Source organism: Glycine soja, chromosome 11, assembly GCF_004193775.1.
Source record: "Glycine soja cultivar W05 chromosome 11, ASM419377v2, whole genome shotgun sequence".
Classification (NCBI taxonomy): Eukaryota; Viridiplantae; Streptophyta; class Magnoliopsida; order Fabales; family Fabaceae; genus Glycine; species Glycine soja.
The window spans coordinates 35238831-35261937 of record NC_041012.1 but is presented as its reverse complement, the minus strand read 5'-3'; the positions used below and the strand labels follow the sequence as shown (position 1 = coordinate 35261937).

Here is a 23107-nt window from a genome sequence, read left to right as displayed (position 1 = left end):
GCATGCCAGAAACCACGGAAAGGATAACAAAAAAGTTGCCAAAAGAAAAGACGAGTATTATCTGTTATGAAAAGAGAACCCTGAAATTAGTTGTTTTAATAATTTTTGTCCTAACCAAACATGATTTATTTCATATTCAATAATCAATCAAGAAATTAATTCCTAAATTATTTAATTAAGGAATAAAATCTTTATCATTTGTGACAATCATTATTAATAGAAAATCAAACTCATTAATAATTTGCTTCATCAATAAACCAGTCTTTCTTGTTTATACATAAAAACTAAAGATAAAATAAATCATTAAAATTGGCATAATGGTCAGTGATTTGAATAATTATATAAGTTATAGGTTTAAACATCGTTGTTGTCATTATTCACTAAGCTAAAATAAAAGGCATATTACATAAATTATCAATTAAAGTCACATTTTTGTACACTAAGCATATTCCAGTCAAAAAAATTAAAGTCACATTTTAGTAAAAAAAAGGTCACATTTTATACACAATATTCAATGATATAAGATTTTCACCATTTATCATGTTAACGTAAAAAATATAGAAATATTGAATGACTTTAATGAATCAAGTTATGCTTGAAGCGAATTTTAAAAATAAAATTATAACTTGTTATTTAAAAAAAATATAGAGAGAAGATATATAAGTGTGGTTTTATCTTGAACTTGAGACAAACTTATATTTTGTTTGTTATATCGTATAATTAAAATATGAAATAACATTAGTAACGAGTGATTAATTTTCGTATGATGTGCATGTATGCGGATTCAAAGAGAGCAAGTAGGGAACTTTCTAAAACCACTTTTATAGACATTTATTATTTATAATATTTTTATATAAATCTTAATTTTATTTTTAAAAATATATTGAGGTGTTATAATTTTAGTTTTTCAATTAATTTTAAACTCTTACGATTTTTATTTTTAGATGAATTATTTTCATTATTTTTTCAATTATTATATTTTTCGTATTAAATATTCTATTATTAATTTTATTATATCTTAAAATATATTTAATTAAGTTTAAAAAATAAAATAAAAATATACACTTAAGTTGACATCATTCTTTTATTATATAATTAATGTAATAGTTAAAATAAATTATCTAATAAAATTATTCAAATAATAATAAATAAAATAAATCTAATATTTATCTTTATCAAATTCGTGAAATATAATGTTAAAATAATAAATTAAATATTATGAATAGTATAAAGATTTAAAAAGTGTAATATAAAAAATGTATGAAAATTAACAGTACAATTATTTAAATAATAAAACAGTTTTATTTAAAAAAGAATAATAAAATAATTTAATAAATACTTTAAAGATATAAGAGAACAAAATATAAAAAAATTAGAAATTAAATTTTAAAAAATATCAGTACAAGTAACATTTATAAAAATATTAGAATCTCCTAAAAAAGTTATTTACTAAATATTTAAACTAGCTTTTGATAATGTAAAAAAGTTAAAAATTAACTTAAATGTTTAAAAAATTAAATAAGCATTATATTCTAATAATCATGATGGACTCATTCACGTAGTAAAAAAAAAGTCTGTTTTAAAAGAATAATAAAAAGGCTTTTTTTATCACGCCTTAAGTTTTTAAGAAAAATAACATCCATTTTCTATCACCCTTCTGCCTTATAGTGAGAATCCTCCGCAAATTTAGACGCAAAGATTCAATTGTGAAAACTGTTTATAAAATATAAAGCAATTGCATCGGTTCCATTTCAAACAAGACTAATTAAACCTAAATCACCAGGTTAACCAAGAGACGTGATAATTCGCAAACTTCATTGTATTAACGCTTTGTACTAATAATCGTTGCTAAGTTAAAATACGAGCGCCACTTGCCCGTGCATAACATACATACATAGCAAAACAGCAACTGGGAAAAAGCACTAGGCACGAGCACCCACACGGAGGGAGAGTGAGAATGAGAAAGTGCGAACTCTGTCGGATTCAAAATGGAATTCCAAAATAACTATCAACTTTTCAGTTTTCTCAATATAAGCACAGTGACAATGGCATAACCTCTATTCTTGAATATAAAGCAAATTAGCCTCTAAAAAGTAAAAACCCAATCCGAATCAGATCTACACCTCAAATTTCAAAGGTGGGCACCAGCACTAACCAAAACACAGCCACCACCTGTAAGTGAACCCTAAATTTGAGAATTATAAGGAAAATGAATCATAAAAAAATATTCTCTGAATTGAACTTATATATGTTACAAATGCTATGGAAGGATTAAGCTACCTGCTAACTAACGCTGAGATGTGGGCCAGGCACAATGACAAAACCCAAGCATACAACACTCAAGAAGATTTATTCAATGTAATTCCACTAGGAAGGAACCTAATACGGCTACAACGTTTTAATTTGGTCAAAGCTTCCTGTGGCTTACCGAGCAAGAGATCCACATAAACTGCAGTAAGAGTGGCTTCTGGACTGTTAGGTAATAAGGACAATGCCTGCGCAACCAGTATATTGGATTTCTCAAATTCACCCTGCATCGCCGACATTACAGCAAAATTTGCATAAATTGTTGCTCGTGCCTCCTCTGGCTTGAGGAAAACAATACTCTGAGTGCCTTCAAGAGAAGAATTCTTAGCAGCTGTGGATCCTCCATTCACCTCTTCAAAATCGGCAGTCCTCTCCGGTTGCCATTTCTCACAGTCCTCTAGGCTGAAAGGCAAGTCAACATTGTTTCCCCCAGACAAATAGAATGACAAGTGCTCAGCTGCTTCCTTTGGTCTGTTCATCAAGCAGAGAGCCTCTGCTGCATAAACATGGCCTAGAAAGATGTAAATTCTGGAACATTCTGGAAGTTCTAAGAGAGATTTTGCAACTGATAGTGCCTTCACAGGATTGTCCAATTCCAGCTCCACATATGCTAAATTAGCAAGAACAGCTTGCTTAACCAATTGATTTTCTCTATTACGGACATTTTCATAACAGGAGAGGGAGTTCTGAACAAGTTCCTGACTATTTACTCCCTTTTGTTCTTTAGTGTCCCCATTTGCATTGACCTGACCTAACCCTACTGCTACTGAAAATGCCTTTGAATCAATGCCATGTGAGTTTTTAATATTTGAATTTTTTGAAGGCGACACTTCACTTCCATTGTTATCCTCCACAGACGAATTAGAGGGCAAACCAGACTTCAAACAATTTGCACTGTTGGAGTCCAGCAAGTGTAGAGCATTCAAGAGGCACTGCCGGGCAAGGGACATCGATAACTTTAGTCGCCCATCTTCACTTGGACAATCATCCCCTTCAGATGAGTCCACAAGTCCATTTCCTGAAATCTGATCTTCGACCACAAGTTGCCTCCATTTTCCTATCCCAACAACACAAACTCCTACCCCCAACTTCTCTGATGGGACCCGACTTGATTTGATTAGGCCCTTTTCTAAAGCCATCAAACAGCATTCAGAGAGTCGGAGCCACAAGAGAGGTTGTTTGTAAAAGACCAGACTTGCCTTCTGGAAACATCGAGCAGCAAGTATTGGCTTCCCACAAGCCAAGTACTGCACACCACAATTATAAATTATAAGGAGAGAATTATCCTGTGAGAAAGTGGCTAGCTTTAATGACTGGTCCTTCCGCAGTGATGAACAATTGGTTAATGCCTTTGAGAAGAATAATGAAGACGTCTGATATTTCCCAAGCTGATAATAAATGCACCCAAGATTGTTGTTGAAAATGCTTGAAAATGCCGTGTCTGTCCGATTATTTGATGCCATCAATAGCTTCACAGCTTTGCGGTGGTTACCACGAGCATATTCAAGCTGGGATTTCAAAAGAAGAGCCATTGATGAATCCCTTCCGCGTGCGATGTTCATGGCCAGCTTGACTTCTCGTTTTGCTAGCTTCAAGTTCCTAGTAAGAAGCAGAAACCTAACCTTGTACAGTTGCAATTTAAGCTTCAAATCAACAGTAGAAAACCTGTCAACCAAAGCCCTTGAAAGATCATTTGAAGATGGGCCCATTGGCCTCGCTAGATTTTGTCCACCCATATCCAAAATCATGGCTTCATAATCAAGTGTATCTTCAGACAAATCTCTGGATAGATGATTTTCAGATACATTTGCACTTGGCCCTAAGTCAGAACTAGATGCATCAGCAGCTGATACATTACTGGCAACAGGTACAGATTTTGTAATTAGATTTGCAGCTTGCTGCTGTGCTGTGTTCCCACTATCACCTTGACTCACGCTACTAACACCAAATGCTTTTTCCAGATAAGTCAACACATCCTAAACAAACAGATTCCAGCTCAGAATAGTGCACTTGTACACTTAGAGAAACGAAAAAACTGCTTACAGTGGAATTTTAAAGCCACTCGCTCAACAAATTATTCAAGATAAACAGATACTATAACTAGGAGGGTAAGAATTTATGCCAAGAAAGTTTAACATTGTATATTATCGGAGAAAACAATCAAAAGCAAGTAAACTATACACATTAAATTTTCAGTTTGACTGACAAAATATAGACACTGGGTTAGTGTTTTCAAAATGAAATTGGATCGTGTCAGTTTAGCTCCCAACACAACCTCCTTGTTGAGAGTAAACCCACATTTCCTGCATATGAACCCAATGACATGCCCAACCCCGGTTGCCTAAAGTGTTAGGGGTTTTATGTTATGGCTAATATCAATATCCTAATAAATAATGTTATGGCTAATTTATAATCTGTAAAGTCATTTTCTAGCTCTGATGTGTGATCATTATCTATTTAAGTACATGATTTGTGCACAATAAAGAAAACTTCCAGATAGCTAAAAATGAAGGATTGAAACAGATAAGTTGGACAAATCACCATTGAAAACATTCAGCTGGCATGCCCAACATTAGCTTGGGAAGAAAGATTTTTTTCCTATTTTATTCCTAATAGACCGCTAATGCCTCATCTAATCTCAGGAAATCAAATTTTATTATCAACAGACTGACAGAGAAATGAGAGGCTCATGGTTGAACTGGTCAAGGTAAGTATAAATTATGTATTAACATTGATATTTACATATTCATTGAACACATAACTAGCCACCACACACTAATAAGGAAATTAAAAAATAAAAATAACACAATTATGAGATATGAATATAATGGTAGAGAGCAATGCATTAAGCTACAAAACTTGCAATTGTTAAAAAGTAAACCAACTAATCACATTATCAATAGAACTTACAGCTGATTTTGATGCATCATGGCAAGCAAGGCTAGCATCAAGCAGCAGAAGGCAAATATGTAGAGCTGTTGTCTGCTTTAGAAAAGAGAACACAAAATAAAGGAGCAAAACAAAGCCATCAACATATCAGTGTAATTTTAAAAACAAAATAACATCAAATAATATATGACATACCTCATCTATGGGTTCAATATTTTGAAAGAGAGGTTCCAAAACTGACAATGTCTTTGCATAGTCATGAAGATGGAACCAAATGATTGCCTAAAGAGGTTGAAATAACAAAAGCTACATCAGCATATATAATTAAATCACATACATTCAAAGCAACAAGAGAGATATAAATGAAATTAATATAAGGAGCAAAATGAACATACAATATTTAGCATTGCCACAGAAGAGTCAAATTCATCTGTATACATGGTGCTGGTGCTGGTGCTGTTTGCACCTGAAAACTGGTGTGCCGAAGCATTACTTCCTTTGGACCCCAAAACTTTATTTCCAACATTGTTAACTGACTCTCCTTGTTCTTCCAAAACCAGAGCAAGCTCATCATTTTTTCTCTGAATCAACTCCAAGCAACAGAAGGGATAAGTAAAAAATACAAATAAATAGAGGATAAGGGCCTTAAGATGCAATTTAAACAGTCCAAAACAGAATAAATCAATTTTAAAAGTTAAAACCTTTTCAATGTAATCCCCACTTGACCACTTCATTAGGGGGCAAAATATGAGAGAAATGAGAACTTAAAGCCAACATACTGAAAGTTTAAACAAGACTTCCTAATTTCTGCACTGAATTTTATTTGATACTTGTTCAATGAGGAAAAGCTATCCAGCTCTTCTTCACCACTGTTTCCTAACTTGTAATATTACCATTGTGGTGATGTGTATGCAAAGTTTCCACTTTTAAGAATATCATAAATTTGAGACCCAAAAGAAGGATTTGGAAAACAAAATTGAGATCAACTATAGTATACCAGGTCCAACAGGTAATTAAATCTTATCTGCATCCTTATTCCAATGAAAGAAACTAAATATAGCCTTCTACTATCTTTAACACTCTTTCCATTGGCTCAAGCCACATGCCAACATAGCATTTCATTGACCCCAAAATACTTGCATGAACCACTATAAAGGCTCAGAAATTCAATTTAAAAGAGGCCACATAATGACCTAGGTCTAACTTCATTTTAATTTTGTCATCTTACTCTCAATTGGTGCCAATGGCATGCAGTTCCAGTTTCTTAATCCATAAAGGTAATACAAGTGAAAATGGTTTCCTTCAAGTACCATCTATGAAAAATAAAACCTACTGCCCATCACAAAACTGTCACTTTGCAGAAATCCAAAACAAGATGAAATTGAAAATAGCACACCTTGATGCCATTAATTACTTGAAGCAACTTCTTGGGATCTGAACAACCATCTCGGAAGAATTCCGCAATTGCAATATTATGAAGGACCTGAAATATTCAGATTTAAAACCATAAACACTAAGATCCAAGGGGGGACATAAAGATAATGCAACATTCAGTGGATTATATTAACTCGTCACTAAAACCATTGTCCTCACATGCTCATAACAGGCCTCCATGTGAATGGCAGAGAATTTTATCGTTCTAAAAACATAATTGTCATCTCAAATGCAATACACAAAATCACAAATTGAATGTTCAGAATTTTTAATTGTATATTTATACAAGATACTTGATATGTAGAGAGCAGAAACACCACACCCATGCTCTATAAAACACGCACAGTGACGATAAAAGTCCATTTATTTCTTCAACATAAATCACTTTCACCCACAAAGGTCACTTCAACTATTTTAATTTATTCATATATAGCATACCTCAACAGTTATGAGAACACACAAGGAAAATAAATTCAGGATCAAAACATTTGAAATTCCATGAAAGGAAAAAAAACAGAGATAAACAATTCACTTGGAAAATATACTTGCACAATGCTGATAAAAAAAAATATTTGCACAATGAATGTGAGTTACATGGTGTGATTGTGAACCATTCAGTAAACCGTTACAGTGCAACAAGGTATTATCCAATGACTTGAATGGAAGTATGCGAGTGCAAGTTCGTGCAAGTATATATGTTAGTGTTGCATGTGTGACCAGTAACTATCTATCCCCTAAATCAGGTTAGCATCAAGAACAAAAATTAACAAAGCCACACATTAACTTAAATTTATTAGTGTTGCATGTGCCACCAGTAACTAACCCGCGAATCAAGCTAGCATCAAGAACCAAAATTAAAAACACGATAAACGAACCAAATCAAACATAGAAAGATTTCCTTATCCAGAATGAGCTGAAAATCCCTTTTGTCAGTCAAACTTTCCATGTTGGATCCACAGCAGCAGTTTCTTCTACAAGTCCAACAAATTTCTCCTTACGTCCAACATTCCTACTAGTTCCACACATCACACTGCGCCAATGCCTTCTCATAGACATCCACTGAAAGAAGCTCGTAACACAACTTAAACAGCTCATTCACTTTTTACCCGTGGAAATTCACACAAACCAGCTGAACAACCGATGCACATTCACATCTATAGCCACAGACGCTACCCTGCATCTGCAAGTGCTCACTAGCTACAGTTCCAGCAAGGTACCAAAATTGAAATTCATCTCATAAAATTAAAAACCGAACAAACAGATCAATCCCTCGAAGCATAGCAGTTAGTATAAAAATTAGCACAGAGCGAAACAGCAAGAAAAAAAAAACGCAAGAACGATCGTCAATCGGGAACTATAAGCATGGAGCAACAGATACAGAACTGAAACGACGTCGCTTAGATCAGTATCGACGGAAAATGGTGAAGCGAATTAAACTACCTTTGGATCGTCTTGCTTCTTCTGCAAGAGTTGGTTCAAGACCTCGACGCACTCGGCGAACTTGCCCGACTGGAAATGCAACGCGGCGTCTTTGGCGAGAGCGACGACGACGGTGAAAACGCCGTCCTCGGCATCTGTGGCGAAGGAGGCGTCGCGGTTGGTGGTGGACGACGGGGACGACGACGGTAAATCACGGGATTCCATGGCGAGATCGAGTGATCGAATTGCAAATCGTCTTGGGAGAGGGTTTTGGGGAAGAGAGAGAGGAAAGCCCTAAAGTTTGATGAGAGAGGAGATGCGAAGTGAAATGAATCTGAATTACATTTAAAATCTAAGTGAAGAGAGAGCTATGGCTAACAAATTTGAAGGGAGAAACCCTAGGATTTGCTTGCTTCGAAGGTATCTGGTTTTGCTGAGAGAGAGAGAGAGAGAGAGGAAAGAGTGCGAGGAGGAAATGAAAACCTATTCGCCGAATCGGGGGAGGTTCAGATAGAAAGAGAGTAGGAGGTTTTTTATCATTTTCTTTTTCAGTTAACTCATAAATCGGTTATATTAAAATGAGAGCATCATCATATCCGTTTTATTACTTTTTATATATATAAAAAAAATGATGTTATTACTAATGAATCACTTCAATAGTTCCCATGGTATTCAAAATAAAGCATTTTTTATGCCTTGTGTTTTCAAAGTTCATAAACAATATAAAAAAAGTGTTATATTATGCTTATGCAACACTGACGGGTGTGTTTAAGTTTTTTAGTATACTTGTGTAACATTTGTTTGCACAACTTTTCTTTTGGAAGTTTTTCCGATGGTATTTAAAGGTCTAGAATGAAAAGAATGAATACATAGTTTTACAAAATTGGTGGAATTGTGGGGCTTTACAAATTGTCGGTTAAGGTGTTGACGACAAAGGAGTTGCAAGTTGTAGGTGGTGGTGAAAAAGAATTTTTTTTATCAGCAAATATTAATTATTAGTTTGTTAGCAACAGAGATTAAATCTACGACATTTTCCTCCTTTCTTTCTTTCTTAACTATCCAATCAATCTTATATCTCTGGAGGCGAAGAAGACTATAGATGACATAATTGACTACTGAGTTATTGAAGGTTGTAAGCTATAATAGGTTGAGAATCATGCAATTGAGTGATCAAGTAAAAAAAAGCATTAAACATAGAAAATAACCAATAACAATTCTTTATTGAATAATAAAAAGAGTAATTACATGTGAATGTATTTAATTACATTAAATCTCGATGAGGAATGAAATTAGCTACTCATATCCATGGAGGAGGAAGGAAAATATGATAAAGTACAAGATGAAAAAAAATCTTTAAGCATAGGCATTGCCAGGAGTTTTTCTATGATTTTTCTTTCTTTTTAATTTGCAAGAGAATTCCCCATTCTGATTGGGAATCACCTTATATATCAATTGGTATTTTTTTCTAAATGAGATTTTAATTTTAGCAAGTGCACTTAAGCCACACTAAAATGACACAAGTTTAAGCTTTAGCAAAAGCAAGTATTTTTCAGGATCACACTCAAGTTGTTTCCAAAATATGGATTGCTTAAGCAAAGTCAACAACTCACAATTCTCAACTCCAGGTCCCATTTAAGCAACTGCCCTAGATCAAGATCAAAATATGGATTGCTTAAGCAATTGCCCTAGATCAAGATCAAGCATAAAAGTAGCTAAATAAACTAAACTTTTATTGAAAACTTAATTAAAATGAACACAAACAAAGTTCTAAAATATAAGAATTATCACATAATTATCGCAAAACAATTATAGAAATATGTAATAATTATCAAAGACTCATTTTTACAAGCCAAAGTGGAGTTAACAAATATACTATTTCTTGCTCAAAATTTAAAATGTAAGCCTTATTTAGATCATTTGGGTCCAAGTAGGGTTATTCGTAAGCTATAACGAGTTGAGCAAAAATGTCAAATTAAATATGGGTTTCTAAATTAGGTTGAAACTAAACGAAAATCCGATTTTTGTGGACACTTTGTGGATAAAGAACACATCAAATCACTTTGAGTTTCTCACGGAAACTAAAAGGTAACAAATAAGATTAAACGATGAATAAAAAAATGTGTGAAAAGTGAAAAAAGTGAAAGAAAATATCGATAAAGACATGATTATTACTATTTCTTTTTTGATATTTTATCTCTTGTGATTCACTTCTAGAAATTTAAAGTAGAACTAGTTTTTTTTCTGTTTAAAAAAAATGAGCTAAAATAATTTAAAAATTTTATTTAAAAATCATTTTATTCATTCGATTTTATTATCAAATTTAAGTTAAAAAAAAATAAAAACTTTCTCCAACCAAAAGAGACTTTTTTTCTATGCGACCAAAACGGGACTTTAAAAGCGAGGAACCCACCAAAGTTCAAATTTAAGTTTAAGCGTTTAAATTAAATATAAATTAATACTCATAAATTTTGTTATATATGTATTTTCATCCATGAGGAACCCACCACTATGAGTCAAATTTAAACGTGATCCATGATATTGCCATACTAATTTACAATCACACGTACTAAGAATAAAGATACAATTGTATTCATTAAATTCACATTATTTTATTTTCCAACTTTTACATATTGAGAGTCTTTTTTTTTATGATTATTACAATTATAAAATTTCATTTCACCCTGCTGTATTGATGGCCAAAATCACTGCATTTAACATAGATCTTCAAAGATATCAATAATAAACAAAATGCACTCATTTTATAAATTATTAACGACAACGATGATAACTTTAAAACTCCTACTTTAAAAGTAATTTTATTCGTTAATTACATATTTATTTAATTCAATGTATTCATAATTAAAGAAATACAAACATCAAGCATTCATTTAAAAATATTGATTACATAGAAATATAAACTCTCAAATTTTTTTTAGAGTAGAAATATAAACTCTCCTTATGTTATTAAGCAATTAAAAATAGAAAAAAATATGTATCAATAGTATAATAAGTTTTATACAGTCTTTTAATATATTCCAGTATGTATGATGATAAATTTATTGATCTTGAGAATAATTATCTTAATAATTTAAACGGTGATATGGGATTTACAGCGAAACCGGGTTTTGGCGCGAAGAATTTGTTCTGGCTGCGTCTTTCCCCGGTGATGCTGATGAGGTAGTGCGAGTGAGTGAGGGATTTCCTTTCTTCGTTCAGAAAGCTTCTGCAAGAAAGACAATGTCAGAAGTGATCCAAGAAATCCGTAGTTAAATTTCTTCAGATGACAAGTTGAACAAATCCTCGGGCTATTCAGCACTCCTTCAATTTCAGCAACATTCTTGCGCCAACCCTTCTTCGCTTCAATCCCTCGCTCACTCCTCCCAATCGATAATCTCTTCCATCGTCTCCGACTTTTCTCACGACCACGATGAAGAAATGTGAGCATCGACTTCCAATTTCTCACCGTTCAATCGTTTTACTAACTTTTAACCTTTTTTCTTCTTCTGTATAATTATAATTTTCATTAATTTATTTAACTTTCTGTTAGAGTCGCACAAGCCTTGAAGTGTTTGGGCTTCATGCTTTATCATCCCTCCGTCGTTTCCGTCTTTGGAGGTATATTGTTTCGCTGTTATGTTATTCAACGTATCTATTTGTTTTTGGTGCGAAGCTGATTTTGATTTCGATTTTGATTTTCGCTTGGTTTTCCAGTGGATGATGCCAATTTGGTATTGGGCGCATTGCCCAAACTTATTACCACCACACAGTTAAAGGCTAGTGTGATATTATTTTTACTCTTGTTAAGTGTTTTCACTTGCTCTACAGAGTTTTTATGTGTGATATTTACATTAACTTTGTTAAATATTGCTGCAGTCTGCTTGAAATTTAGGGTTATGGTGCGTGTCTGTCCAATATTTAGGTGCATCGTTTCTTGTTATTCACTTCCCTTCTTTGTTACGGGCAATTGTTCACGCCCTAGACAATCCTATGGATTCTTTGTCCACAACATTTGAAGCTACCCAGGTACAGTTCCCTTTACTTAGCGTTTAGGTGCTATACGAGGTCAAATAAAATTGGACAAAACTTATATGCAGTTCCTTATATGTTTTTGGTGTTGTTCTTCAATTAGAATTAACATTAAACATCAATAATCGTTGTAATAAAAATTTGCATCAAAGGTTAGCATAGTTGCACAGGTCACCGAGATGAAACTTCGATTATGCTCGGAAGATAGCACTAAAAACACCTAAATAATTGCATTAAATTTTGTCAAATATAATTAAGAAAAAAGAAAAAGAACTCCATACTTCTAGTAATTTTTAAAATGGTTTAGACTTTAGAGATTAGTCAATTGCCCCCTTTAGTTTTTTTGAGTAGATTGTATTTGCTTACCAAGTTGATGGTTGTATTGGTCTGGATCTCCTTGCATATTTATTCTTGAAATTCATTTATAGGTGTGCAGTTTTCTTTTGATTCTCATATTTTTACCTTTTCATGACAGGCTGTAACGAGGCTTTCTGGTCAATTAAGGGAGCAAATGAAAAGGCTCATCCCATATATGGGCCCCTCCAATATACAGGAGATTTATCAGCCCAGATAAGAGGGAGAGGGATGCCTCAGAAAGGTGCCTGCTGAAAATCAGATCTACAGTCATTCCTCCTTCTTTGGATCTCTCTAAGGTACCGAAACCTTATGAAAAAAATTATATAAAGAGATGGCTCTGTACCCTACTGGCATGACATGTTTATATTACGGTTATTTCAGCTATTAAGACTATTATTGTTAATGTGCTTATGCAAATGATAACAAACTACAATATTTTGTTAAGGCAAGTTTGTAATTTAGTGGGTACTTGAAATCCCTGCTGCCTACATTTTTAACTAAATTTTTTTTTGGTGGTATTGCAAAATGGAAACAAAACAAATTGATATCATGTCATACTTGGTCTGTAAGGTTCACATAGTGGTTTGAAGTTTAAACTCGTGCTCTTTGGTCTCCTTGTCAATGTATTCTTTTTTTCAATAGGCTATTGTCAAAGATATGAAGATAAAATTGCTAAATGGGATGAAGGGTTTGCTAGACAATGGTATGAAGACTCAAGCTATTCGTGCATGGGGATGGTTTGCCAGAATGCTTGGATCCCATGCTTTAAGGAATATACATATGCTGAAAATTCCTGAACGTACATTTACAGATCTTGACCCTCAAGTTCAAATTGCTACACAGGTACTATATATGAGTTAGTGTTTTATCTCATCCAGGATGCACATGGATGTTATGCTTGGAATGTAAAGTTGTTCAATATTTAAAGTGACATTACACAGTAGCTTAAAGAAATTTGATTGACATTAAGAGACTAATGCAGAGAGAACTCACTATTTGTTAACATCAATTACTGCTCATGTGCCTTTTTCATGTGCCGTATATGTAGGTTGCTTGGGAAGGTCTTATTGATGCTCTTGTTCACTGCCCAATATTAGTTTCTGTAAAAAAATGCATCAGCAGAGGAGAGTTTATTGGAGAAACAACATTCATTAGGAAGGAAAAATTGTGATGATCAGACGAATGGATTTTCTAAAAGCATAAAGCTAATAATGACTCCACTGATCGGCATCATGCCCAGTAAATGTGATATATCAGTTCATTCATCCTGCTTCAACACTTGGCGTTATTTGCTACATAAGCTTGTTATCTCTATCAATGAAACATCGATGATAAAAACAGTTTTTGAGCCTTTACCTAAAGCAATATTTCAGAATGGACCTGATAGCAAGAACATCTGCTTATGGAACCTGGGCCTCGATATGCTTAGTGATAGTATTTCACATAAGCGTGGGGATGTCCTTTACCAGTCAACTGGCCCAGTAAGCCACAGAGTCTCTGATAATGGACCTTCTCTATCTGGAAAATGCTCTTGGAAGCAACACCTAATCAGATGGATGCCTAGGAATATCAATCAATTGGACTTTTATCTTAGTATGATTTTCCATCTCATTCATCAAGCATCTAGGCCAACTGTCACTTATGATCGTAGAAATCATGTGTATGATACTGCCTTGAAGCTATTTATTTATATTCTGAAAGGAGTCAAACTGGACGTGGAAAGTCCATCTACCAATTATGATGGTATTATGTAGTGCTTGAACTCATTATTAACATTCATCAAGAAAGTATGCGAAGATTTATTCTTAGAAGTTGGTGAAAATTATGATGTTTATTGTACTTCCATGCAGTTTATAGATGCTATCACAAAGGAGTTAGGTCCTTCAATCTTGGGATCTCCTCTGTACAAGTTTTCTTTAGATCTAAAGTACATTGAGGACATGCAATCGGTTGATAATAACAAACTTCTAAAATTTCTGAGTCAGTTGTATTTCTTATATGGATGAGGTTTCTCTATTGGTTTATTTAATAGCACTGTACTTCCACATGATTGTTCAGTTAACAATGAAATCCCATCAATCGGACCATGTTTCATAAGGGATGTGTGAATATTTTAAATCTATATTTTATTCAAGTGATCCCCTGGAAAATCTCCTCACCAGTATTGGCTTCTTGTGCAGACATGTTCAACCAATTTACTTAAGCATATGGATATCATTAGCTCAGAGTCTGAACTACTGTGTATGTGATGCAAACTGCAAGTCACTACAGGAAGCCTTGTCTGACAGCACTGTATATTTTTTCCATATGCCATCTTTTAATTTACCCCATCATGGCACATTCTGAAGTTCCAAGAATGACCTTGTCAAATGATAGTGCCTCTTTGGATAAATATCCCGTATCACCAGAAAGAAAGGTGAAGTTTGAACTGGTTATTCAAACCTGGAAATCACTTTATGGATCTCTTAGTGCTTTGGGCTTTGGATGCTCATCAGCCACCAATTTCTCTGGGGATCTGTGCATGTTGTTAAGCAACTGCCTTGATGAAAATGGTGGCATGGTTGAGAGCGGCACTGATTTTGAGTCAACATGCAATGATGTGGATCATGGCGTTCTTCATTTATCTGGCAATTTCTTGATATGCATTCTAGAACAGATTCAGACTTTGGAATTAGTTACTGAGTTGCGCAGAAGTAAATCTGACCGTGATATCAAAATATTTTGCTGCATAAAGAACTGCTTAAAATTTGTTGCCAAGTAAGTTTGAACATGTTTGTAACAATATGATGTGCCTTTCTAGTCGTTAAATAATTGTTCTGTTGCGCTTTCTCTGACACCGTGTGGTTATCTGTTTCATATCCTTGGTTGATATGAAAGTTGAATGGAAGAAAAAGTGCATCTTCAACATGAATCTACTTTTTTCATTTGCCTGATAACATCCTGTGTCGAGTTGGGGATGCAAAAAAGCAATGCCACTGCCATTTCGACATATTTTTCTTTTGTGCTTAATTTTATAAATTAGTGCCTATTCTCTTTCTAGGGTGAAGTTATTAGAATGTTGAGATTATGATCACAACTTAATCAAGTAATTGACTGCCTGATATGTGTTTTGCTGCTTTACAATATTGTTTTGATTGTAACACGACTTTTGGGTATTAACTAACCTACTCTAATAGCTGTTATGGGTATTTTGAGCATTTAGCCATATACAAAACCAAGGAATTATATCTAAGTTGCTGCTGATCATTTTCATGTGGCATTTCAGGTATATGAATTTTTTGAGGATAAAGATGGTTAGAGATCCACTGTCTGGTTTTGTTGGGACCTCAAGGTCAGTCAACATAAGTTGTCTGCTGCAATACATGCTTGGTTGTTCAATAAGTAACTCTGCTTGACTCTCACTTTTTCAAAAATCACAAGCTGTATTCTGCACTGGCATGCTTTATTAGTTGCCTTCACTGGAAGCAAGATATTCTTCATCTTCTAGAGGTTTGTTACTCCTATTCCTACTTATCAGTTCATTAAAGTAGTAGCTTCTAAGATTCATGTATACTTATATGCTGCAATGGGAAAGAAAAGGGATTACTTCACTACTCCTAATTACTCAATTATAGAGGGCTCAATTATGATTTTTGCCTTTTAATCTGAGAGAGGGAAAGGGAACTGTATAAAGTGGATGCATTCAAAAGAAATTAGTGACTGATGACTTTTATTATGCTTTTTTAAACCCATTTGACAATCAATGGGTTGTTGATTAGCAGTACCATGAGTAGATTCCTTTTACCTTTGACTTTCATTGCATTCATTTATTGTTTGGGGCGAAGTGGATTTAATTTGCAGAGAACCTCCATTACTTGATATTTTTCGTTCTATTAAACCAGCCTGTAATCCTCCATGTACTTGACTGCAGAATGTTTCCTGTCCACTGCTTCAATGGCTATCAAATATGGGAATGCAGGATGAAAGAAAAACGACCAACTTCAACTTCTGTGGACTGAAATTCTAAGTTGCTCAAGAAGTCAACTGCCAATAAACATTGGTTCTGCTTTACCCAAACTTCATGAACCTCTGTTCAAAAAAACTCTCGATCACCCATACCCCTCCATTTCAGAACCAACCATCAACTTTTGGAATTGTACATTTGGTCAGCAAATTATTTTGGATTTTCCCTCGAGTCTGCTTTGTGTCTTGGACAAGCTATCCAGAAATGGAAGATTAAAACTCCAGAAGAGAAGCCTACTGTGTCTTCAAAAATGTCATTCTCATGAAGAAGCCAATGATGCTCTAGAGGGATGTAGGGACTCTCCAAAACATAACTGGACCTCTAAGAGGGTGGAACTAGTGTTGGATACACTAAAAGAAGCACCACCTCCTTTAAGTTTTAAAAAGAGGAGGTTAGAACTGACTGAGCATCTCAAGGGAGTTAGGCGAGCACAGCAAGGAAGGGAAAGGGATACTGGAGGACGTGGCCCAGGAATTAGAATTTACACTAGTGCAGATTTTACACAAGGGCGTGATGATTCTCAAGAAAGCCAGGAGGAGATAAGAAATCCTGAAGCTATATTGCAGATGTTAAGAAAAACTCTCTGACTGGCTTTGAATGCTGCTTATAGATGGCATTACACTCTTGAATGCCTGAATTATAATCGGGAGAAATCTATTTTAACTTGTCTTAACATAATTTTTAATCGTAAAAAATTAACTAATTATTAAAGTCTATAGCTAATGTGATTGCTTAATGCCCGTTGATATGCCTAGTGGCGATGTCCAGCGATAAGTTGGCATCATTTTCAAAGGTAGTCTTAAACGAATACATTGGAGGAGCAGTGTAAAAATTACCATACATAATTGATCTCTGGACTCTAGACTCATCCACATCCATCATTTTCAAAGGTAATCCAGTCTTAAACGAACATTTTGGAGCACAACACAAAAAAAAAAAAAAAAAAAAAAAACACCAATCCATTTTCCGTCCACAATGTGGACTCAATCACATTCGCACTTTTCGTCCTCTTCTAGTATTCATGCCATGCTTCTACACTTATCAGTATAATAAGGCAATTTATCAATAATATCATTAAAGGAGGAATTAAATATATGGTATATATATTTATATTTTCAGAAATATAAATTTAATATTAATGGAATGAATTTAACCCCCTCTCTTCCTCTATCTTGTAGTAAAATTTATGTATGCCTCTCCCAGAAGAAAAAAACTAAAAAGTAGTAGGGGCACTTGAATATAAAAAAGCCACAGCAAAATTGTATTTTGACACCAATTATTACTTGTAGATTTATATTTTGTTTATTTTTTAAAAAGAGAAATAGCATTTTAAAACATTTATTCACTTGTTTCATTATTTCAAATATAATATAAAATTTCCTTAATGATGTGAAAAATGGTACTAGTATAATATTTTTTTTACATAAATATCATTATTCAAACTCCAAAGCTATTGCTCAACCCCAAGAAATTAGGGCCAAAATGTCCACATCTTGATCCTAAGGCGTTGAGATTTTTTATTTTAGATTTGCTGACGCACGCGATAAGCTTCTTTTGTGAGAAGTGATTACTCCAAAAAAAGAAAGAAGAAAAAACACAATAACGTAACTGCCATTGGGTCAATTATCACGATATATGGTATTTAGAGAGAGTTTGGTTATTACCTACTGTTTTTATGCTATTAATAAACTGAACCTTGTTGCCAGCGAGAGTGGTAGTATATGCGTCTCAGAATAGGTTGATACATACACAACAAAATAACTACATTGTGTGCGGACGGTATAAAAAATTTGACAAAAAAAAATATTAAAATAACAATGGATTAGTGAATGAAAAATTTAAGTACTTTGCATCTAGTTAATTTCCCATTGCATCTGACATCCATTGGATCCTTAAAGTAGAAATATCCACAGATTGCTTGAACCTACTTTCATCAACAAGTCTCTGAATCTTATTCTCTCTGGTGAATGATCCGACATGCATGAATCATCTATTCCACTGATTGAGCTAAGAATTTATAAGAAAATTGAAAACCCATTTTAAATAATAAATCACCATAAAATAATCAAAAACGTGTGCCACCGTCCTAAAAAGACAATCCAATTTGGCCAAGTGGATGGACAATTTACATCTTCCCAAGATATTTCTTACTTATGTTCTGCAAAATCACGTTAGCTCCAGCTCACTCCGCTAAACCCCTGATAATACCCTTTTTTAATCCAAAATATGTACCTATCAATAGGCCATCCCATATCAGCAGCATTCGTGGCATACTCCAATTATAGGTAATGGGCCAATAAGAATTCATCACTTACAATTATTACTTCCAAAATTTCAACAAGCCAAGAAATTAACTAGTATTAAATTAAACCTAATAGCTTGACTACGACGACAAGTGTCAAAACTCAAAAGCTAATCCTAATACTAATTCGTATAATTAACCCGCACATTAACCACTAACATACCGGGCCAAGTAACGCGGTTGTGTATTTGAGCTCTAACGGGGCATCAAAACTAAAACACTTAATTTTTTTTGTTGTTGGAAATTTTAATTTCACCCACCTGAAATTGCACAGGTGTCCAACAATGAATGAGCTGAAGTCGATAAAAAGCTCCGTGAAACGACGTGTCGTACCACGTTTTCCACTTTTATTTTTAACAGTACTCAATATAAAGTGTGGATCCAACGTATGATGGATTGATGAGAATGATAAGGAAGAAGATGTTAACAATGGTTTCAATTTCAAATCTACGCCATAGTTCTTCTCTTCCTATAAATACCAAATCCCAATTTCTTTCTCCACGTCCACACACTTTTCTTTCAGGCACCCATCTAAGACTACCCGATAAGAAGCAACTCTCAATTTCTGGTACATATTTATTATCCATTCTCACTTATCTTTTCGATCCTTTATTTTTTTGCTAACGGCAATGGTTTCCTTCTGCATATTTTCGAATTCGCAGACATTTCTTTAATCGAGTGCTTCCGGTGGTATCATTCAAGGTATAAATTAAAATTAAAATTAAAATCTAAATCCCTAAATTCCTCATTTTATTTCCGTTGAATTAATGAAAAATTGATTTGTGCAGAGGAGAGTAGAGGAAGATAAAGAGATGACGATAAAACCTGTTGTTCGTGTTTCGGAGGGGAAGCTGGTGGTGAAGGAGCGAACGATTCTGACCGGAATGCCGGAGAACGTGGTTGAAACATCGACAGTGGAAGGAATGTTTATCGGAGTAGATTTGGAGAAGGAAGACAGCAGACACGTGGTTTCGCTGGGAAAGTTGAAGGATGTCCGGTTCATGGCGTGCTTCCGGTTCAAGTTGTGGTGGATGGCCCAGAAAATGGGAGATCGAGGGAGAGACATTCCGCTGGAGACGCAATTTCTGTTGATGGAAACCAAAGATGGGTCCCACCTCGAGTCAGATAACGACAAAAACAAGAACCAGATCGTGTACACAGTTTTTCTTCCTCTGCTAGAAGGCTCATTCAGAGCGTGCCTCCAGGGTGACTCCGACGACCAGCTCCAGCTCTGTCTCGAGAGTGGCGACGCCGAAACCAAAACGTCGTCGTTCACCCACGCTCTCTTCGTCAGCGCCGGCATTGACCCCTTCGCCACCATTCACCACGCCTTCCGTGCAGTTAGGAACCACCTCAACACGTTCCGACTCCGCCACGAGAAGAAACTCCCTGGCATCGTCGACTGCTTCGGCTGGTGCACCTGGGATGCCTTCTACCAGGAAGTTACTCAGGAAGGAGTCGAGGCCGGAATCAAATCCCTAGCCGGCGGAGGCACGCCGCCGAAGTTCGTCATCATCGACGACGGATGGCAGTCCGTCGGCGGTGACGACGACAAACAAAACTCAAACTCGTTGCAGAGGCTGACGGGAATAAAAGAGAACGGCAAGTTCCAGAAGAAGGAGGAACCGGAATTGGGGATAAAGAACATGGTGGAGGTAGCGAAGAAGAAGCATTCAGTGGAGCAGGTGTACGTGTGGCACGCGATAACGGGCTACTGGGGCGGGGTTCGTCCAGGGGTGAAGGAAATGGAAGAGTACGGGTCCGTAATGAAGTACCCAAAGGTGTCGAGTGGAGTGACAGAGAACGAGCCGACGTGGAAAGTGGACCCGTTAGCGGTTCAAGGCTTGGGCCTAGTAAACCCGAAGAAGGTGTTCACGTTTTACGACCATTTACACAGTTATCTGGCGTCCGCTGGTGTGGACGGCGTTAAGGTGGACGTGCAGTGCATTCTAGAGACTCTCGGCGCGGGACTCGGCGGAAGGGTGGAGCTCACTAGAAATTACCATCAGGCCCTTGACGCTTCGATTTCTAGAAACTTCCCTGACAACGGTTGTATCGCCTGCATGAGCCACAACACGGACGCGCTCTACTGCTCCAAACAGACGGCGGTGGTGAGGGCTTCCGATGATTTCTACCCGCGTGATCCGGTGTCGCACACTATCCATATTGCGTCCGTGGCGTACAATAGCGTTTTCCTTGGGGAGATTATGTTGCCGGATTGGGATATGTTTCACTCCCTTCACCCTGTCGCGGAGTACCACGCTTCCGCTAGGGCCATAAGCGGCGGGCCCCTCTACGTGAGCGACGCGCCGGGGGAGCATGACTTTGATCTCCTCAGGAAACTGGTTTTGCCCGATGGGTCGGTGTTGCGGGCCCGGCTCCCGGGTAGGCCCACCAAGGACTGCTTATTCACCGACCCGGCCCGCGACGGGGTTAGTCTGCTGAAAATATGGAACATGAATAAGTTGGGTGGGGTGTTGGGGGTTTATAACTGTCAAGGTGCTGCGTGGAGTGCTACCGAAAGGAAGAATGCGTTTCACCATAGTACGGATTCTGGTGCTGCTGTCATCACAGGGTATGTGAGGGGTTGTGATGTTCACCTCATTGCGGATGCTGCTGCTGATGATGATTGGAACGGTGATTGCGCGCTCTACTCTCACTACTCCGGGCAGCTGATTGTTCTTCCGCACAATGTGGCACTTCCGGTGTCCCTTAAGGTGCTGGAGCACGAGGTGTATGCTGTTGCGCCTGTTAAGAAGGTTTTGGGTGGTGGTGCTGGCTGCAGCTTTGCGGCTCTTGGACTTGTGAACATGTTCAATGCTGGTGGTGCCGTTGAAGGGCTGGTTTACGAGCAGGGGTTGGTTCGTGTGGAGGTGAAGGGGTGTGGTAAGTTTGGGGCTTATTCCTCGGCTAAACCAACAAGGTGTATGCTGGGAAACAATGAGGTGGTGGATTTCGATTACGACGCTGATTCCGGCTTGCTCATCTTCAACATAGATCATTTGCCGCAAGAGGGACACAGGGTTCACTTAGTTGAGTTAGTTTATAGTCTATCTTCTTAATTATTTAGTTACCATATTGTTGAATCAGAGAGGGAGAGGATATTGGTATGGTGGTGTGGTGGTATTTCTTTCTTTTGCTGGATAGGATACAGTAGAGGGTTTTCAACAATTTCTACTTTGTAAGATTTCACGAGCCATCTTTGTTTTCGAATTTTGATAGAAATTGAATACATGTTTCTTACTCTAGTTATTTTTTAAGGTGTACTAAACTCTTTTTTGCTTAAAATTGGCTGATCCTTATATTCTTGCTACTACTATAGTGCTCATTTCAGAGTATTCGCTGGCGCAATCATGAATGGCTGCCTTGCCTCATACATTAACACAAATAATGATAATAATATTATTGATTCATGATATTGGGTTGCAATGATACAATGTGTTTAACATTACTCCAAAAGCAAATTTATATTCAAGTCCGTGTATTTTTTTGTTTTTCAAAGTTTTGGCGAGCCAGAATTCAATACACCTCTTCTCGAGATTGAATTTTGCTTTGCGTTCGCAGATTGTTTTTAAAATTTTACGCATATAATGATGTAGCAAAATTTTCTTACCACCACTTTATTACCAGCAATCTAGCAACATCGGATATAACAACACTAATCCCCATGCTAAAACTCCACTACCGACCACTTACAGTATGTAACATTTTCCAACAGGATACCACTTGGTACATCCCACCACTACAAACTCTCACACTGCATAAATAACAGCAAATGACTCCCACCACCAAATCCAAAACATTTCAAATGTTGAATAAAATGAAACATGATATATTCTACTATCATTTTTTGTTTCATTGTGTTTAAAAAAAAAACAACTGGGAAAAGAAAAACACATTACTTCTTTTAATCTCCCTACTATCCAAACAGGGATATTAATTATGAATTCCCTATGCAAGAGAAAAAGCATGTGTATGACATTCTACCACCCTAACTATCGAAAGTAGATTAAACCCATGAAAGCAGACTTATGTTCGTTGTATGATAACGAAACTATGGATTGCTATTTGCTAGTACCGAATCACAAATTAGTGAGGTGAGCCTATGAAAGCACACGCTCAAACAGAAAGATACAGCAGGTATAGGATTAAAAGGCTAAATTGAATTGATGAAAAACCAAAATTAAAGCAAATACGTACAAATCAAATAAACTCCTCCACTCCATACGCACCCAAAACTGTTAATATACAATGTAAGCATGCCAACACAAATTTATCCAATAATTGTATAATTAACATAGTTTTTTCAAGTGGAAAATCATCATACCAAGGGATAGATAAACCATAAAAGAAGGATTAAATGGCTGAGT

At 35.9% G+C, this 23107-nt stretch overlaps 2 protein-coding genes and 1 long non-coding RNA gene across 6 annotated transcripts; 2 read left to right on the top strand and 1 right to left on the bottom strand.

Moving 5' to 3' along the window:
* Positions 1–1958: 1958 nt before the first annotated feature.
* LOC114375044 (CCR4-NOT transcription complex subunit 10-like) lies at positions 1959–8584 on the bottom strand. Of its 3 annotated transcripts, XR_003658688.1 has the most exons (7): positions 8071–8584; positions 6593–6679; positions 5592–5777; positions 5392–5478; positions 5218–5292; positions 2281–4283; positions 1959–2172 (listed from the first exon to the last, which is right to left on the bottom strand). XR_003658688.1 is itself a non-coding variant. In XM_028332782.1 (6 exons), exons 1-6 carry the CDS (start codon positions 8272–8274, stop codon positions 2340–2342), a joined length of 2583 nt encoding a protein of 860 aa, XP_028188583.1. In that variant the 5' UTR covers positions 8275–8584; the 3' UTR covers positions 1959–2339. The 3 variants fall into 3 exon arrangements, 2 of the variants coding, with proteins under 2 accessions (XP_028188583.1, XP_028188585.1); XM_028332782.1 differs by having other exon boundaries at positions 1959–4283; XM_028332784.1 differs by having other exon boundaries at positions 1959–4283; positions 5218–5289; positions 8071–8583.
* Positions 8585–11185: 2601 nt separating this feature from the next.
* Positions 11186–17151, top strand: LOC114375442. Its single transcript, XR_003658767.1, has 8 exons — positions 11186–11486; positions 11597–11664; positions 11761–12072; positions 12551–12728; positions 13075–13275; positions 13481–15189; positions 15698–15921; positions 16343–17151. It is a non-coding gene; the product is annotated as an uncharacterized LOC114375442 (long non-coding RNA).
* A 1786-nt stretch (positions 17152–18937) lies between these two features.
* LOC114375767 (probable galactinol--sucrose galactosyltransferase 6) lies at positions 18938–21991 on the top strand. 2 transcript variants are annotated; one of them, XM_028333619.1, is made up of 3 exons: positions 18938–19305; positions 19384–19439; positions 19526–21991. In XM_028333619.1, exons 1-3 carry the CDS (start codon positions 19137–19139, stop codon positions 21797–21799), a joined length of 2499 nt encoding a protein of 832 aa, XP_028189420.1. In that variant the 5' UTR covers positions 18938–19136; the 3' UTR covers positions 21800–21991. The 2 variants fall into 2 exon arrangements, with proteins under 2 accessions (XP_028189420.1, XP_028189421.1); XM_028333620.1 differs by having other exon boundaries at positions 18941–19305; positions 19400–19439.
* The last annotated feature ends 1116 nt before the right edge of the window (positions 21992–23107 follow it).

Coding starts and splice junctions, on each gene's coding strand:
- LOC114375044 (XM_028332782.1), bottom strand. CDS start 8,274: ATGGAATCCCGTGATTTACCGTCGTCGTCCCCGTCGTCCACCACCAAC. Junction 6,680..8,070: donor AGAAGCAAGACGATCCAAAG/GTAGTTTAATTC, acceptor TGAATATTTCAG/GTCCTTCATAATATTGCAAT. Junction 5,778..6,592: donor AAGTAATTAATGGCATCAAG/GTGTGCTATTTT, acceptor GAGTTGATTCAG/AGAAAAAATGATGAGCTTGC.
- LOC114375767 (XM_028333619.1), top strand. CDS start 19,137: ATGAGAATGATAAGGAAGAAGATGTTAACAATGGTTTCAATTTCAAAT. Junction 19,306..19,383: donor GAAGCAACTCTCAATTTCTG/GTACATATTTAT, acceptor TTCCTTCTGCAT/ATTTTCGAATTCGCAGACAT. Junction 19,440..19,525: donor TTCCGGTGGTATCATTCAAG/GTATAAATTAAA, acceptor TGATTTGTGCAG/AGGAGAGTAGAGGAAGATAA.